At 36.4% G+C, this 17,771-nt stretch overlaps 1 protein-coding gene across 6 annotated transcripts in view; it reads left to right on the forward strand.

The window, feature by feature from the left end:
* Window positions 1-17,771, forward strand: part of GTDC1 (glycosyltransferase like domain containing 1) — a 288,636-nt gene that overhangs the window by 114,298 nt on the left and 156,567 nt on the right. For all 6 annotated transcript variants that reach the window (XM_030579574.1, XM_030579573.1, XM_030579577.1 and 3 more), the window contains 2 exons: window positions 13,896-14,063; window positions 17,218-17,391. In XM_030579574.1, the coding sequence (XP_030435434.1) occupies window positions 13,896-14,063; window positions 17,218-17,391 (342 nt within the window). The remainder of the gene's footprint in view (window positions 1-13,895; window positions 14,064-17,217; window positions 17,392-17,771) is intronic.

Genomic DNA, 17,771 nt, shown 5'->3' on the forward strand with positions numbered 1-17,771 from the left:
ACTTATGTTACCAAAGCACATGAGATAAAATGATCAATCACTATAGATTGCAACACAATTTTTAGTGTATATATAGATCCAAATCAATTGAAAATGTATTTAATGTAGCTGAGGAGGAACTTTTATTGTGTGATCCCATTTCCAGACACTTAATTCTAGACAAATTTTCCTTCAGGATGAAATTAAATATTTTTTGAAAGTTTGCTTAAATTCTGTTTGGCCATTTTTGAATTACACTGGTCTACAATTTTTGAGAAGTCGTCTGCTTCAGAGATAAAATGTGATATTTATTATGTATTTTGATGTGCTGAATTCAAATATGACAATTAAAACAACTGATTGGCTACTGTTTCTAAGATATTTAAGTTTTTACATTTTATGTCTATGTATATTGTGTAGATAGTAGAGTTTTAATCATAAATTGTAAACCTATGTCTTTTCATGTGTTTATGGTTGCTTTACATGATAATATTTCACCTGTTCTGTTTATGTAACACTTTAAAAATCAGCAAAAGGGTTATATAAATAAAATTTATTATGAAACAAAAGGCAAAAAACTATTATGTACATAGTTTAGTCCTATTCAGTGTCTACTCGGCACTTCTTGGCTTGTTTCTTGTATTCATTAAATGGAGCATCTCTTGTCACTGTCCAGCAATAGTCTGCAAGCATTGATGGGCTCCATTTGCCCTGATAGCCTGCCAGGAGATTCCACTGCTGTAGTCTGGAGCTCAACAGCTCTGCCTTACTCTTGGGTAGTTCTAAATCCCTGACAAGGTCATTCAGTTCACCTTGTGTTATGAGTTGTGGTTCAGAGGAGGAGGATGGGAGAAAATGTGGGTCCTGTGACATTGATGATTCAGGACCAGAAGTTTCATCCTCTTCCTCATCTGACTCAAGTGAGAATGATTCTGGTGCATCAGGAACCGGCAGTCCTCCTCTGTGGGGTACTGGGCGGATAGCTGATGGAATGTTTGGATAATGCACAGTCCACTTTTTCTTCTTTGACACACCTTTCCCCACTGCAGGCACCATGCAGAAGTAACAATTGCTGGTATGATCTGTTGGCTCTCTCCAAATCATTGGCACTGCAAAAGGCAGAGATTTCCTTTTCCTGTTCAACCACTGGTGAAGATTTGTTGCACAAGTCTTGCAGCATATGTGTGGGGCCCACCTCTTGTCCTGATCTCCAATTTTGCAGCCAAAATAAAGGAGATAGGCTTTCTTAACCATAGTGATTATACTGCGCTTTTATGATGCAAAAGTCATTTCACCACAAACATAGCAGAAGTTATCTGCACTGTTCACACAAGTACGAGGCATCTCTGCTCACTTTGGCTAAACAGAAATGTGTCCCTTTGCAAAATCAAACATTGACAAATAAGAGAGCACGACACTGTATGATTTCTAGAGCTGATATAGGGCAATTTGTTCAGCAGAGTGATGTAAGCTTCATTATGATTGCATCATCCATGACTTCTAGGAATAACATGATGCAATTCATATCATGTATGACGCAATACCAGCTTCAGATTGCATCATTCATTGTTTTGCCTAAAAAGCAAGTACTGTCCAAACCCAGTCATAGATTTATTCATAGATCCAGTCAAAGATGTATTTTAGTCATTTCTGGTTTAAATTGAGATCCCTTCCCTTTATAACTCACTTATCTTCTGCCATTCCCAAGTCAAGCGTCGTATATACTGACCCAATAGCATATCTTGAAAACTAGAGCCAATCAACAATTTTAAGAATCATTTTCATTCTCAGTGACCCAGAATTAGTAAAGTTGGACTACATTTATTTCAGAAGCATTTTGGCTGTAGAGCAGTGTTATCCAAGTGCTGAAAAAGTATTTATCCTGCTTTCTGAGATCTCAGATAACTTAACTATATTTATTTTTTAGTTCATTTCTGGCATGGATGTAGTCATTAAGGAATGTGCACCTTGCTAAATTTGAAAATTTTTGATGGTGAACAATCGATTGATAATAATGTACAATTTATATAGAATACAACATTCCTTATTGATTTACTTTTGATCTGGGCCAAGTTCTATCCTCAGATCCTAACCTGTATTATTTTTAATATTTGATTATTCTTTAAAAAGTGATGAAAAATTATATAAATGTAAAATATTATATATACCTTTATGGTTGAGATTTTGCTTTGACAAAAATCAGGGCATTTAAAGTTATAATTCCCACTGTCCATATTGCATGTACTGTACAGTATGTATTAAGATAGAAAAGTAATCACTCTATGAAGTAATAACAAATATTACATATGCATGAAGGGGCTGCATTACAGTTGAAGGGGAACCATACTTTGAATTTCCTGGTATTTTCATGTGTAAAATCTCAACATAATGTGTAACATAGATTTTCTGTTATTACATCTATATTTTGTGTGCATATATATTAAAAGCATTTTCATGAATATCTGATTTTTCCTATACTTTTCCTAATGCACTGCAGTGTTGCCTGTTACTGACAAACTTCTGATAGCAATCATATGCCTCTAAAAAGAGAACTTCCTCAAGCAGTATATCCACATGAAAACAGTTTGGAGATGCTCACATTCTTTCTCTCTCTCTCTCTCACATATTACATTTTGGCACATCATAGAAGCAGGTAGCATATCTACTACCTGCTGTTGAAAGTGTTGAAGATACTGAATTATTTATTCTATCTTCTACACTATCCAAAATCGTTTTGGGTAGTTTGACACATCACGATCTTCCATATGGATACTTCATGGTGACAGAGTTGCCAGCTGCTCAGGTTTTGTGACAGTCTCAGTTTTTCAAGGACTGTGTTAGTTTTCTTGGGAGAATCCTGCTTTTCTTAAGACTCTTTTCCAGTGCAGGGGTAACAACCTTTAGGGTAGACACATAGGGGTGCCGATATTTGTGAAAATTAGCTACAAAAGAGTTAGCTGCCACAAAAGTTTTTAAAAGGCATTGGAGTTATCTTTATGGTTTTAGATGCTCAGATTTAATTTCAGAGTGATATAATATTAGAAAAACTTGAAATACATTTTTCACAAAATAATGTGCTCCTATCAGCAACAAACGTGTACATAGTGTTTGGAGATCAATTTGCAGAATTGACATAAGAAACAGTCACTCACTTGATATGTTTGAATGACACCAGAATTGTAAAACTGCTTAATAAGGTGTTTGAGGCTCTGATCCTTTTCTGTTCTTAAGAGTATTCAAGATGCGACAGGAGATTCTTAAGAAGGACTTCTTCTCCAAAAGCAGAAAATGTATTAGTCCTTTAAATGGAGTAATGACTTTAATTGTGCAAAACAGCAAAAACATTGAGAATCAGCCTTGGTCTGAATTTGCCCTGTGTTTATGAACTCATGGCTTGTTAGAACTTTATGGTGTTTCCGTACTACCCATATAAAACTTGCACAATTTTTTTGCTGCTGTTTGCTGCATTTTGAGTTCAACCTATTTCATTGGGATAGCTCTTTGGGGAAGTCACATGCTGTGGTCTAGAAAGGTCATTGATACCACTTCTGGTTCTAGTGAACGTTATGTAAACACAAACCAGAACCATGAAATTGGTTCACTGTGAGGTTTAACTGTGAAAAAATAGGGAACTATATGAAATTTAGAGCCTAGAAATTATGGAGGCACTATTTGACACTCTATGTCTGCCCTTTGCAGACTCTTTCTCAATGAATTTGTGGATTTTTAAAAGCATGCACCCAGTGGTCTCTTCCCTGGCCTGTCTCAATGCATCTATTCTAGAATAGGTAGAACTAGCTTCCCATCCTCCACTCCTCTGGGGCAGTGCTCCTCTTACGCCTCATTATGCAGAGGGTTTTGATGTTGCAGAGGGCCTTGTACAAGCCCTCTGCCAATGGTTAAATTTCACCTACTGGGAGTCCTCAACTCTTGATGTTGTGCTATATTTTGTGAACATTTTTTAAAAATCATTATTTATTCTTTAAGGTATCTGAAAGGGGTGAAGAAGATGTGAAACCATGGCTTTTCCCATCCATCATCCCAGCTATATCTGTTTGGTCTTGACCCATTCTGTTTATTGAAGCAGAGGAGATTATATATTTCATGGTGAGCAATGTGCCCTTAAAGTAAAAATGTGTATCTGTTAGTAATTAATTGTAGTCAAATATAATTACATATCAGGAAGAAAATTATTACTATACTCTTAGTAAAATTCAGGATGCTTCAGTGCAGTTACCTAAAACAGAGAAAGCATTCTTTAAAGAATCTTTAGTTAAATATAAAAATCTTATCTCTAAAATAATTTATTTCAAGTTTACTTCTTGATGTTATAGTTAAATAAAAAGTACGTATCTGGTTAACTGTTGTTTGAAATCCTTTTTCAGTGTCTTTTGAATCAGAGGGCACATAAAAAGTGTAATACAGATTTAGGGCTGTAGATTTGAGAGCTGGTGTAAATCAGTGTAAGAAATCAGTAGATTTGCACTAGCTGAAGATCTGACCTTTAAAATTGGAATCTGAGCTAAACTGCAGCTTGGCTTTATGTCTAATTGTATGAAAATGTTATGGTGAGATGCTGAAGTAACATTCAGTGAACCCAAATAGCTGGAACTAAAGACAAAATAGTGAGCACATTTATCTGTCCACCTGAATTGTTAAAGGACAAGATTTTCCATAGTGTACACTATTAGGCTAATTTGTTTCCCATTGAAGTCAACAGTAGTCTTTAAGGGGTTGTCTTCACCCACAGCACTACAATGGCACAGCTGTACCACTGTAGAACGTTAGTGAAGATGCTACTACGCCATCGGCATAGTTAATGCACCTCTGATCAACATAACACAGTCTATGTGGGGGTTAGGTTGGTATAATTATGTTGCTCAGGAGTGTGCATTTTACGCACTCCTGAACAATGTAGTAATACTTATATAGATCTGAGTGTAGACGTGGCCTTAGTTCTAATAGGAGCAGTTAGGTCAACAGTGAGTGCTTTTGAAAATCCCACCCACGGTGCATATCGTTAATAGGTGTCTGAAGACGCATGCCTAAGGAGGAACAGAGTAGAGAGCTGGGATATGCAACAGTGGTTATGGAAAACCACCACCACTACCACACCCAACAAAAATAGTCGGAAGAGGACTGACAGGATTTTGCTCAGATAGAGATGGGGTTGATGTATGGGAAATTTGGTTGGATGGAAGGGATATACAGGAAATCCTTCTGAGTTTACCACACAGGAAGTTCCATACTTTTGGAAACTATATCCAGAGCCTCATGTATTAATAGGATCAAGATTTCCCAATACACTGAGCAATGGGGCATAATACTAGAAAATATTCTTGTAACATACATCAAAAAGGCATTGGGCATTTAAACTATTTTGCACATATGATGAAATGAGCACTTTGTACAGTCTAAAAGTAAAAACAAAAACATAATAAAATCTTTTAAAATAAATGAACAAATAGGAATCATGAATATTTACTACTTATATTTTCCTATGTGCATATAGTAATTACAAGAAAAATATTTTTCTTTATAATTAATATTTGTAAATATTTATGAAAGTACATAAGAGGCACGTGAACGACATCAGAGCACCAGCAGCACACAACCCACTGACTGCGAACTTCCCATGCACCATCTGCAGCCACATGTGCACCTCTAGAATTGGCTTGTATAGCCATGAGAGAGACACCATGAGACCAACAATAGATGATTTGCTCAGATTTGTCATTATCGGATCAATGGACTACAAAGACATAATAAATAAATAAATATGACAAACACGTGGCCTAATTATGATGAAAGGGATGACAACTTTGTGACTTGTTCTGAAAAATAAAGAACATTACAATAGTAAGACTTAATTATTTTTTGTAAACATTTCAAATTACTTTCTATATTTAAAAAAGCCCTTAATTTATAGAATATATTTTATAATATATATAAGCCTTCTTGACAATAGTACATGCCACATGAAAAAGAAATTAATTTATTATTTATTATATTGTATATTGATATATATTATGTATTAGTGTTATTGTTCAGAAATTCAGTCATGTTGTTTTAAGGAAAACAGAAAAGCTTTTTTATGTTTTATTGTAATTTATGCATTCTCAATATATGCACATAAAATATAACTTTTAGAAGAGATCACATCCAAATTATATATGGTATTAAAGCAAAATACCTCATCTAGTATACATTTAATTAATAAAAATATTTTATGTACAATTAATGTTTCATTTAAAAAGATAACATAAATCCAAAACCTCAGGCCCGTGTGCACCTGAGTAGGTGGTCTGGTCTCTTCGTAACTTTGTGGGACGGTAAAGCAGGGAGGGAGGCGTGCTGCCTAAAAGATATGAAGCCACTGCTACATCCCAGAGGCTAGTAGCCACTTTCATCTCGACACACTTGCTGCACAGGGAGAATCTGGTTATGAGTGTACTACCAGAGTTTTCTGGCCCTTTCTCTGATCCCATATTTTGCATGCTGGTGTACAGGAGGTCACCGTGGAGCTGAGCTCCATGATGTGTATTGCCCTATCCAAATCTTGCCCCTACTTTCCTGAAGGGCTGGTTCACACTGGTCTCAGTGCAAAATTTGTCCCTTTAAAATACTATTAACTCCTCTAATATTTAGATATAATTAATGTAATTTCATAACAAAACTGTAACACTATGCCCCATATTCTTCATAGTGATATTATTATGATGTGATTATGGCATAAATAAGATGTATTTTATGCAAGATAGGTCATATGAGGTATCCTAGAAAAGACTATGATTTACTGACTATGATTATCCTATTTATATGCTTGTATCATTTTGGTATTGAAATTAGGAATATTGTCTATGCATCTATTACAAATGTTTACACTTGGGAAACACCCACTAGGCAGAATACAATCAGTCTAGATGACTGGCTTGGAAGGGCCATTAGAGAAAACAGTAGGCCTTAGAAGAAGTTCATCTCCCACTGGGAAGCTTCCTGAGGATGCTACAAACAGCTTCCGAGTCCTGGCTACTATGACACTACGGGGGCATGTGACCAGATCACTCGGTACTGGACTCCATCTTGGGATACCAGTGTTTTTCCGCTGAAAGGCGTAGGAACCAAGCTTGGAGACAAAGAGTTCCCGTCATATACAAAAGCTATTTAAGGCATGGAAGTGACATCATCGAGGCTCTTCACTGACCCCTCACTCAAAGAAGACTCTTGAAAACGCCTGAAGAACAAGGACTGAACTGAGGGGAGGGGCTGGACCCAGGCTAGAGGGATTTCTAGCCTGTGAAAGGAATACCTGGGGTTTTAAGCTGGAACCAAATACAGCTTGTCCTTTAAGGGCCAGCTTAAAGAATCATTTAGGGTGAGAATTTGCTACTCATATCCAATCTCTGTAGTATATTAAACTTGTATTACATTTTTTTTGTATTTGCTAGATAATCTGCTTTGATCTCTTTGCTATCCCTTATAATCACTTAAAATCTATCTTTTGTAGTTAATAAATATTTGCATTTGCACAAACCAGTTTGTGGAAGTTATAACTTGAGGTTAAAAGCTGTTGTATATTTCCTTTCCACATCAAGGGAGGGGGGAAGGGCATAAGCCATAATTCAGGATCAGGGCCCCCCTGTGCTGGGTGCTGTATAAATTCATATCTGACCCTGATCCTTCAAATACCTCAGCATCTGCTTAACTTAATTCACATAAGTAGTTCCACCGATGTCAAAGAGGCTACTTACATGATTAAAGTTAAGCACAAGCTTATGTATATGCAGGATGGGGGCTTGTAGAGTGTATGTTTACTGGGCACTGAAGTCCAAAGCAGTTCAGTCTGTCTTTGAAGAGATGTTGATAATATATTTGGGATTAATTCTGGTTGTGTTGGAGAAATGATAATTTAAAATGCTGCAAAATGCTTGGGACACTTTGGGGTGACCACTAAGAGCAGGTGGTTGTTTAAGAAAGATAATCTTTAATGCAGGTGTCAGGGTAGTGTGTACAGTAGTTATAGTGTAAAGAAATGTACTGCATGTGTTAACATGTTTGTAGTCTTGATGGTTTTGGATAAGCATACTGTAATAGCAGTTTAAATGGACTTTTTGTGAGATGGTAGGCTAATGATGTAGCTGTTAATTTGAATTTAGCAGACATTTTAAATATAGGTTTCTCTTACAGAGACAAAAGTTGCAATTTAAAGCTCTTTGGTGGTCTAAAAACAGCTTAATTCTCTAGTAGCATGATAATAAGTACTAATCCAGCTTATACAGTGATTGTAGTATGTCATGTTTGTGAAAGATTGCCTAACTCTGCTTTCTCTGGGTTTTATGTTAATTTTTTTAAATTAAACATAAAACCTTATAACATTTTTATGCTGAGATAAACTGTTCAATTTAACTTGTGCTCAAGCAGCAGCTGTCAGGAATTATCATGTTTCCAGCGTTTTTTCTATCACCTTGTGTCCTTACCTCCTGGAAAGACTCAGTGGGATGATAAAGCTCACCTTGTTAGGATTTATTACTTAAATAATAACCTGAGGTAAAATGAAAGTAGATGTCACATAGAATGACAACTGATATATATTTATGTCACACATTACATTGTAATAAACTTTCCTTTCCTACCCTAGTAGTAGATGTTAAGTAGAAATACTCTTCATCATATCCTCCAGTGCACTACATGGGTCCATTAGCTATGTACACTACTCCTCTGTGGGCATGTTCACAATGACTTGTACTGTCAGGTGTTATTTAAGCTTATAATGCCTAAGGAAATTGGTTATTGCTGGTAGTTAAAGCTATTGTACCAGTAAAGAAGCAAAGCTGAGGGCAGCTAATGTGTGTAGGTTTATGTTATAGAAATACTCTGGGACATTTTTAGGGGATCAGTGAGGACATTTTATAATACCATTATGGATTTATATTTTGTTTGCAGTCACAGTAGGAAAAGTAAGAAAAACCATTTAAATTCTAAATTGGGTGGTTGCTAATAATTATAAAACTTGCTCTTGTCATTGGTTAATTCATGAGACTGGTAATGAAATGTGATTTTGTTGGTAAGAGTCTTACTGCTTTTTTAATAATTAGATACTTTAACACTATTTTTTGTGTCTCAATGGCTAAATGGCTTATCATTTTCCTCCTTGATTACGGCAAACCTCCTCCTTTTATGCTTCTCTGACACCCACCCCTTCAGTGTTTCCAGAATGCTGCTGCAATGATTATTGTCCGTTGATATGACCATATTACTCTTTTCTTTGAATCTCTGCACCGGCTCCCCCCTTAACACACCACATCAAGTTGAAACTCCTCAGCTTCACCTTGAAGGCCCTGCACAACCCTGTTGTAGCCTATATCTTGCATTTCATTTCTCATAATTTTCCCTGTCCTTTTTTTCTCTCCTCCCACTCTTGCCTTTGTCTTGTTCCATGCTGCCTCGTATGGTTTCAATCTGAATATGCCATATTTCCTCCCTCTGCCCATTCAGATCTCTCCTAAAGAAATACTTGTTTTGCCAGAACCACAGATACTACCCTGCATCAATCAAATTCTCTTTCCAGCTCAGCATATAAGAAGGAAAGGAGCCATCTTCTTTTATATGTCTTAAAAACAGCAAAGTTAGATGTTCAGGTCTGAAGTTCATGATCCAGTTTAATTGCTCCAAGTGTTGCAGAGTGGATGGCAGAGATTCCACCAAGATACTATGTGGAACACTGGTGGACAAGATGTTCCATAGTCTGAAGTCTGTTTCTGCAGTCGCAAATAGGATTTGTGTTTTAGTCCCCCTTGATGCAAAGATAGGCATATCTGCCATGTGATGTGTGAATGTGGTTCAAAGTGTTCCATAGTTTCAGTGGAGGGGGAGGGGGCGGCCAGCCACTGGGTTCTTCAGTTGGATCCCTGATGAGATGTTTATATGGAATGTTGGCATCCTTCCACATTGCTTGCCATTGATCTTCTAGGCAAAACCCTGATTCTTTGAGCTCTTGCACTGCAAACCAAAAAGGTTTTCTAGATTGGAGTTTGAATCTCAGCTTGTTATTTAGATCTTCATGTATTGGCAGATCTTTGTTTCCTTGGATACAATTGGATTCCCCAAAAAATTATCTTGTCATGATGAGTTTAGGGTTGGTGGATGTGTGCCAATATGGGAAGCTATGATTGTGGTGTTGATTTTACTACACCATTTGATTTACTGTAATTTTAATTTGAATCAGTCTTCACTGCAGGTGATGTCAGAAAATTCCTACACCTGAGTAATTCTTTTTAAGTGACAGATCTGAGGAATTGTCCCAGATTGAGGTGGGACAATTTATGCAATTTTGGTCACCCCATCTCAATAAAGAATTGGAAAATGTCCAGAGAAGGGCAATGAAAATTATTAGGGATATGGAACAGCTTCCATATGAAGAGAGATTAAAAAGACTGGGACTGTTCAGGTTGGAAAAGTGATGGCTGAAGGAGGGGATATGATAGAAGTCTATAAAATCATGAGTCGTGTGGAGAAAGTGAATAAGGAAATGTTGTTTACCTCTTCACACAACACACAAACCAGGGGTCACACAATGAAATTTATTGGCAACAGGTTTAAAACTGACATAAATAAGTACTTCTTCACACAAAACACAGTCAACTTGGGGGACTTGTTGCTAGGGGATGCTGTGAAGGCCACAAGAATAACTGGGTTAAAAAAATAACTAGATATGTTCATTAAGGATATGCCCACAAAAACACTTAGCCAAGATGGTCAGGAATGCAACCTCATGCTTTTGGTGTCCCAAAACCTCTGACTGCTAGGGATTAGGATCAGGTGACGGGGATAGATCACTCAATAAATTGCACAGTTCTGTTTGCCCCCTCTGAAGCATCTGGCACCGGACACTGCTGGAAGATAGGATACTGGGGTATATTCATAGAATATTAGGACTGTAAGGGACCTCATGAGTCCAGTCCCCTACACTCATGGCAGGACTATATTATCTAGACCAGTGGTGGGCAACCTGCAGTCCGTGGGCCACATGGGGTCCATCAGGGTAATCTGACTGCGGGCCACGAGACATTTTGCTGAGGTTGACCATCCGCAGGCACAGCTCCCAATGACTGTAGTTCACTGTTCCCGGCCAATGGAAGGCTGTGGGAAGAGGCAGCCAGCACATCCCTGTGGCCCACCACTTCCTGCAGCTCCCGTTGGTCGGGAACAGCAAACTGCGGCCACCAGGAGCTTCAGGGGGGCTGTGCCTGCGGATGGTCAACCTCAGCAAAATGTCTCGTGGCCCGCAGTCAGATTACCCTGATGGGCTGCCTGCGGGCTGCAGGTTACCCATCACTGATCCAGACCATTCCTGATAGGTGTTTGTCTAACCTGCTTTTAAAAATCTCCACTGATGGAGATTCCACAACCTCCCTAGGCAATTTATTTCTATGCTTAACCACCCTGACAGGAAGTTTTTCCTAATGTCCGACCTAAACCTCCCTTGCTGCAATGTAAGTCCGTTGCTTCTTGTTCTATCCTCAAAGGATGATAAGAACAATTTTTCTCCCTCCTCCTTATAATTACCTTTTATGAACTTGATGGACCATTGGTCTGACTCAGCATGGCCATTCTTATGTTCTCATGTTTTTAAGTAATGATTCTTGGCTTGGAAAGATGAGTCAATGAGTCATGTGTGGGAGCCATGTGTCTGGATGGATGAGCAGTATCTGTAGTAGATTAAACAAGGACTAGTGAAGAGGTTCATAGGGTTTTTGCATCAGCTTCCCATGTTTTTCCTGTCCGTTTCTGGATGAGGTTTATATTAATCTTTATTTTGTCAGGTGAGGCTTCGGTCTATTGTCACACCAAGATGGTGGGATTGTGTTTTTCTATTGGTAATAGAAGTCCACATGCTGTTCTGTCATAGCCTTTGGATTACTTTAATGAAATGCTGACATTAGAGTCTTGGTGGGGTTTTCATTTTCATTTCAGCTTAAGAAATATCCTTCCATGGTTTTAAAATCCATGTTTAGTATTTGTTTTATGATAAGTAAATTGTTCTGACTGCACAATCACGCAGTCTCATCAGCATAAGCAAATTTCCATGATGATGTATAAGGAAGGTCACTAATATAGATGGTGCTAGAACTGATCCTTATGGTAAACCATCATTGAGAGTACATGGTCTGCTGATCTGGTCACCAGGGAAAACATGAAACTTATGATTGGTCAGGACTTCTGAGAAGAATTTTATCATTGCATTGTATGGGATAATTTTGCTGTCTTTCAGAAGGTTGTCCGTCCATACAGTACCATTGGTACCCTCTGTAAGTCTAAGAAAGCTACCCCAATCTTGAATTTTTGTTGGAATCCCATCTCAGTGTGTATTGTTAAGATTAATACTTGGCCAGTGCACCTTGACTTGGCTGGTAATTTATCCAGGTAACCATTTAATCTTGTTATTGTAACCTTTATCCTTCTCTCACACACACAAACACACACACACACACACACACTTCTGTTTGTTGCTGTCACTCATTCTCTCATATCTAAAATGATATTGTAAGTTCCTCAGGGCAAGGATTGTATTTTTTCTATAATCACTAAATTGCCTAGCACATATAGGGTGGAATCTTTTCACCTGAGGTTTGAATGTGGCCAGGTCACTTGAAGTGAAAAAATTGTGGCTCCCTGAGACAAGTGTTTGATTACTTATATCAAATGATTTGTGGGTCCCATCTTATTTGGCACTCTAACTGACAATCTCATTAGAAATACCATTATTTAATGGACATGTAGATTCTTTCACACCCCTAGGGGTGACTCTACCAGATCAGAGTTGAGTCATGTTGATGAGGTTGGGTGGAGGAGCTGCTCTTCATGTTGTATATATTCCATAGGTTCGGAGGTTGCCTATTAAATGTGCCAAATTTTTGACATTGTAAGCCAATGTTACTTCTGTTCTGACTGGAGTCCCCTGCAATTAGTAGAGTGAATATCTTGGGAATGCTATAGTACATTTAGTTAGCTCAGGCAATTGGAAAATTTGTAAGGTAACCACTGCAAACAGAAGATTATCATTCCACTATGTCTATTTAGCACTTTTTTGAGCACTAATTCAGTTTAAAAAAAAAAAAAAAGGAAAATTGGCAAAGGTTGCAGAAAAGAAACTCTTTAACCAGACATTGTATTTGCAAAATTAGAATGAAGGATGGACTGGCAAATTAGTGAGGAACATACTGTTAACTTTCTGATTGTTAAGTTTTATATCCAGGGCAAGAAATCAGTGTGCTAATTTTCTTTGGGCTTGAGTTATATATAATTTGAAGGATATGAACAATTTTATGGACTAAAATGGTAACTGTACTATGGCAATATTGGGGAGCAGGGAACAAAACAACAAAATAATGGTATGTAGGATGCTTAATAAAAATGGGAAAAGAGATGGAGTGAGCGAGAAAAAGACCACACCAGATAAGTATACTGCATAAATCAAAAGAGTTTGTCATAACATGAACATGTGCCATTCCTGCTCATATATTGAATTTCAGTAGTTGGTTGCATAAAGAAGTAAAGTGTAATGAAACTGGCAAGCAAAGTATTCCCCAGTCAGCCTTATCTTTGTTCCATTTGTCCTTCAGATACAGCTTTCTTGCCTTTTTCAATAAAATCCATCCAGCTTTTTTATTTTGCATTTCTCTGTAACTGAGCTGAGAAGACCAATGAGATTCAATGCTTTTCTAGTTGAGTTCTTAGCAGCTGCTTTTTAAGAGATCAAAACTTAGAATGCTGTTACATGGTATTAAGGCTTAGCTATTGATGTTTCCCTATAGGAGTTATGTATTTCTTGTGGGGGGTAGGCAGAGAGGAAGGGTAAAGAGTGACCCTTTTGAGCATGCTCACAGACAGTAAACACTACTTTCCTTGTTTCTTAGGATCCTCTTTGCAAGCTCAGTGCTTAACCTGACTGAACTTATTGCCCTTCGGCCTGACCTTGGCAAATTGAAAAAGGTCCTTTACTTCCATGAGAACCAGTTGGCATATCCTGTACAGAAGTACCAGGAAAGAGATTTCCAATATGGATACAACCAGATTCTTTCATGGTAGGTGTTTCTCATACCATTATGTGTTATTTAATGACATCTTTTAAACGTTTTTAAACCTGAGGAGTCCTGCGCTACTTAAACAACAGCACTGTTACAAACTGAGATACAAATATATACAGTCCCAAGTGGGTGCTGAGTCAAGTGCTTTGGCAGAAACAAATAATAAAGTACTCCTCATCTCAAGCTATTCAAGTTTACCTGTGTGCTAAAGGACACCACGCTACACCTGTAAATTGCGCTAATTTTCAATTCATACCTATTCATCGCAAACAAGATGCTGTAGCTCAAGTACACTTAGCAGAGAGGCAGTTAATCAGCTCTTGCTGGGCTATTGATTTTAATGCATCCAACTGAATTAAAATAGGAGTTTTCAGGGGAATAAACAAAAATTAAAACATAATGCAGCAGTTTTGTTTGTTTGTCTTAAAGGAGTGAGAGCAGTAAACATATCAGATAAATCCTTAATTTCTTTTTTTTTTTTTGGTGCTCAGAAATTGTGCAGTGTTAAAATACCCAGATGTTTTAAAGGCTGTGGTCCTTTATTGTTACTTAAAACAAATGTATTTCCTGAATCTAAGTTAATGAAAGAAGTTAATAACAGCGCACTGAAAAGCTTTGTGATTAGACACTGCACAAACATAAGTGAATCTGCAAAGCTGAATTGGTTTGAATTGAAATAAATTCATTTGGTTGATCTATCTCACCTATTTGTTATTAGGAGACTTATTAGAAGCATAGATTGAATATTTTTAAATACATGTAAAATATTTGCATCTTTGTAAAATGAGCCAGTTAATATTCAGATTTCACAAATGATAATCTTTATATATACACAGCATTTCCTAGATCTGTTTCTTTCTTTGCATTTGCAAGATGCTTCAGTTATTAAGCATTTTCAATGCTGTGAAAATGTAGTGAAATGGCTGTACAGTACTTGGAATGTATTTTGAAAACAGTAGCAGCCATTTTGAAATTTAATATTATAAAACTATGGTGTTGGGTGGTGAAGCTGAAGAAGGAAATATCTAAAAAAGATATATTTTAACTTCTTTCAGTATTGTAAATGCTGTATTTTTCTGAGTTTTTATATTATAGGACCTTTCTCTTAATTAGGAAAAGACCTCTAAGAATGCTTGCTTCCATATTTTCTTTAGCCTAGAGTTGCCTCTGTACGTTAATGTAAATGCATAATGTACATACTTTGAACATTTTTGGCTTTGCAAGTGGACATTTATTAATGGCAAAAGAGAACAAATCTTGTTTATATTTTAGCTGCATTGTTTCTGTCTATTAGCAGTCACCTGTAAAGAAAAAAAATGTTGTGCTCCCCCCCATATTATATTTGAGAAGGTCTGAAGTTTTTAATATTTTAAGTTTTTTTCTGTTTTTTTTTAAACCTTAGAAATATCAGGAATGCTAAATCTTTTCTTCTCTTTTTGTTCAAAGACTTCTTGGAGGAGAAGATAACTGGGCTGAGAGCTTTCTCAAGTCTGTTTCATGGTGTTAATCTTTAGGAAAGAGAGCTTTTCTCCAAAGAGTTTATCAGGAGTTTGTTACATAGGTGTTGACAAAGTTTAAATAGTATGACTAATATTCCTTCCCTTTTAGTTGCTCAGGTTTCATTTTTTTATGATGATAGGATCCCTCCAGTTTGCCAGTCACATTTAAAACCTCCAGCAAAAAACAGAGTAGATAAGACCTAGTATTTCTAATGTACAAAAGAACCAGAGATACAAATTTGCAGGCTTTTGTTATATAATGGGGAAAAGTTCTTGTTCTGAATGTCAATTATAAGTCTAGTCAAAGAGGTAGACTGGCTCACTAGTTGTTTTAACTTGAGAAAAACAAATGGTAAAAAGTCATAGGTGGAGAGGAATGGGAGATTTTAAAAAATAGTTCAACTCTAATAGTCTAGTTAAAAAGGATTATTTCTCTCTCAAATGTTTCCCTGCTTTTCCTGCTGACTCCTACTGCTTTTGGTGAGCATTATCCATTTTCCTTCTTGGCCAGACAGGAGTGTGAGTTGTGAGGATGAATGACAGGTTTTCACTTCAAATATACTTTTCACCAGTTCAGTAACTTATGAACACATGTCCTCAATGTATCTTAAGGCTCATAGGTCAGTATTATAATATGACATACTGAGAAAATCTACTAGCCATAAACTTAATTTTCATATTAATATTTAACTTTGTTATAATATGACATTTGTGCCAATATAGTTAAGATTGTGTCAGCACTTCCAGATAAACTTCCCAATTTTTCATTGTTTGACACTTTTGCCTTTTCTCCAGACTGAAAACCTTAGCAAGGAAATCACACACACATAATTAACAAAATTGCAAAAATATTCGTTCTTCTGTTTTTAAGAGGTAATATTGAGGGACAAAATGTTTTCTGGTGTCATGTCCTATCTTCTGCTAATGTACCAAAATTACATCTTAATTATTTTTTAAAAATATATACATGATTGATTAATCTATGATGTTATGACTTTTTGTATGTTTATTGTTTTATAAAAATTTCCAAGATATCAAATATTTTGAATTAGAGTGACATTTTATTTATCTGTGTTCCAGTTAACTGAAATTCTTGGTTAACAAAAGGTAGGTTATGTATCTCAGTAGGTATGTGCACTGAGCAATTTTATCTCCTTTTTCCCAGTTTAACTTTCTAAAAAAGTTTTAGATGTCTCTGAACTATTCAGGGGCAGAAACAGTTGTGGGCGATTGTACTATAGTTTGTTTAATGTATCTTTTCATGATAAATGATAATAGCAGCAAAAGTGTTCTTACAATCTAATGAGTAAAAATTGACCCACATATAAAAATGGATTTTCTCAAAATATCAGAATGGCTGTGATCCTTCAATTTAATAATAATAAACATTTATAATTCAATTTTTAAAAGATGTTTTTAATAAAAATTGTTAAATGATGTTTAAAAGATGAAACATATGGACAGAAACCAATAAATTTAAACTAAGGCTGACACTTTCTCTCATTCATCTGATATGATGGAATCCCAACCTTTAATTTGGATTTCTTGCCTTGCCAGTTAGTGTCACAATATTTATCCTACATTAGTCTGGCTTTAAAGTAATTCTGATTTTTCTTAAAGAACATTGCATTAATTCTAGCTATATTTTACAGTTTGGTTGCTGATATTGTGGTGTTCAACTCTACTTTTAATATGGAGTCATTTCTTACATCTATCGGAAAATTTCTGAAGCTGATTCCTGACCACAGGCCTAAGGATCTGGAGAAAATAATCAGACCAAAGTGCCAAGTTCTTCATTTTCCAATCAGATTTCCTGATGTGAGCCGGTCAGTACATTTGACTCCATTCTCCATATTATGTCATAACTTGTTTCAAATCTATCTAAACTGATAGCCCTTGCTGCTAAATTTTAACTGATTAGTTCAAGCATTGTTAATTAGGGAATTTGGTTCTATGTCACTGTGCTGCAAAATCCATTCACTTACAAAAGTATTTCAATAACCTAATGGTACTCACATTAGGACCTGATACTGCACCAATGAAATCAATAAGAGGTTTGCCAAGCAGGTCAATAGTTAGTATGTGTCATAGAAGCATAGTTTGATGTTAAGGAGGAACTGCTTATTTTTGGCAAAGATAGAAGACATTATTTGACTAGATAATTCACCAATGGTAATTTATTAGGTTGTTTTATTTGGAAAATCCA

This window comes from Gopherus evgoodei, chromosome 11, assembly GCF_007399415.2.
Source record: "Gopherus evgoodei ecotype Sinaloan lineage chromosome 11, rGopEvg1_v1.p, whole genome shotgun sequence".
NCBI lineage: Eukaryota > Metazoa > Chordata > Testudines > Testudinidae > Gopherus > Gopherus evgoodei.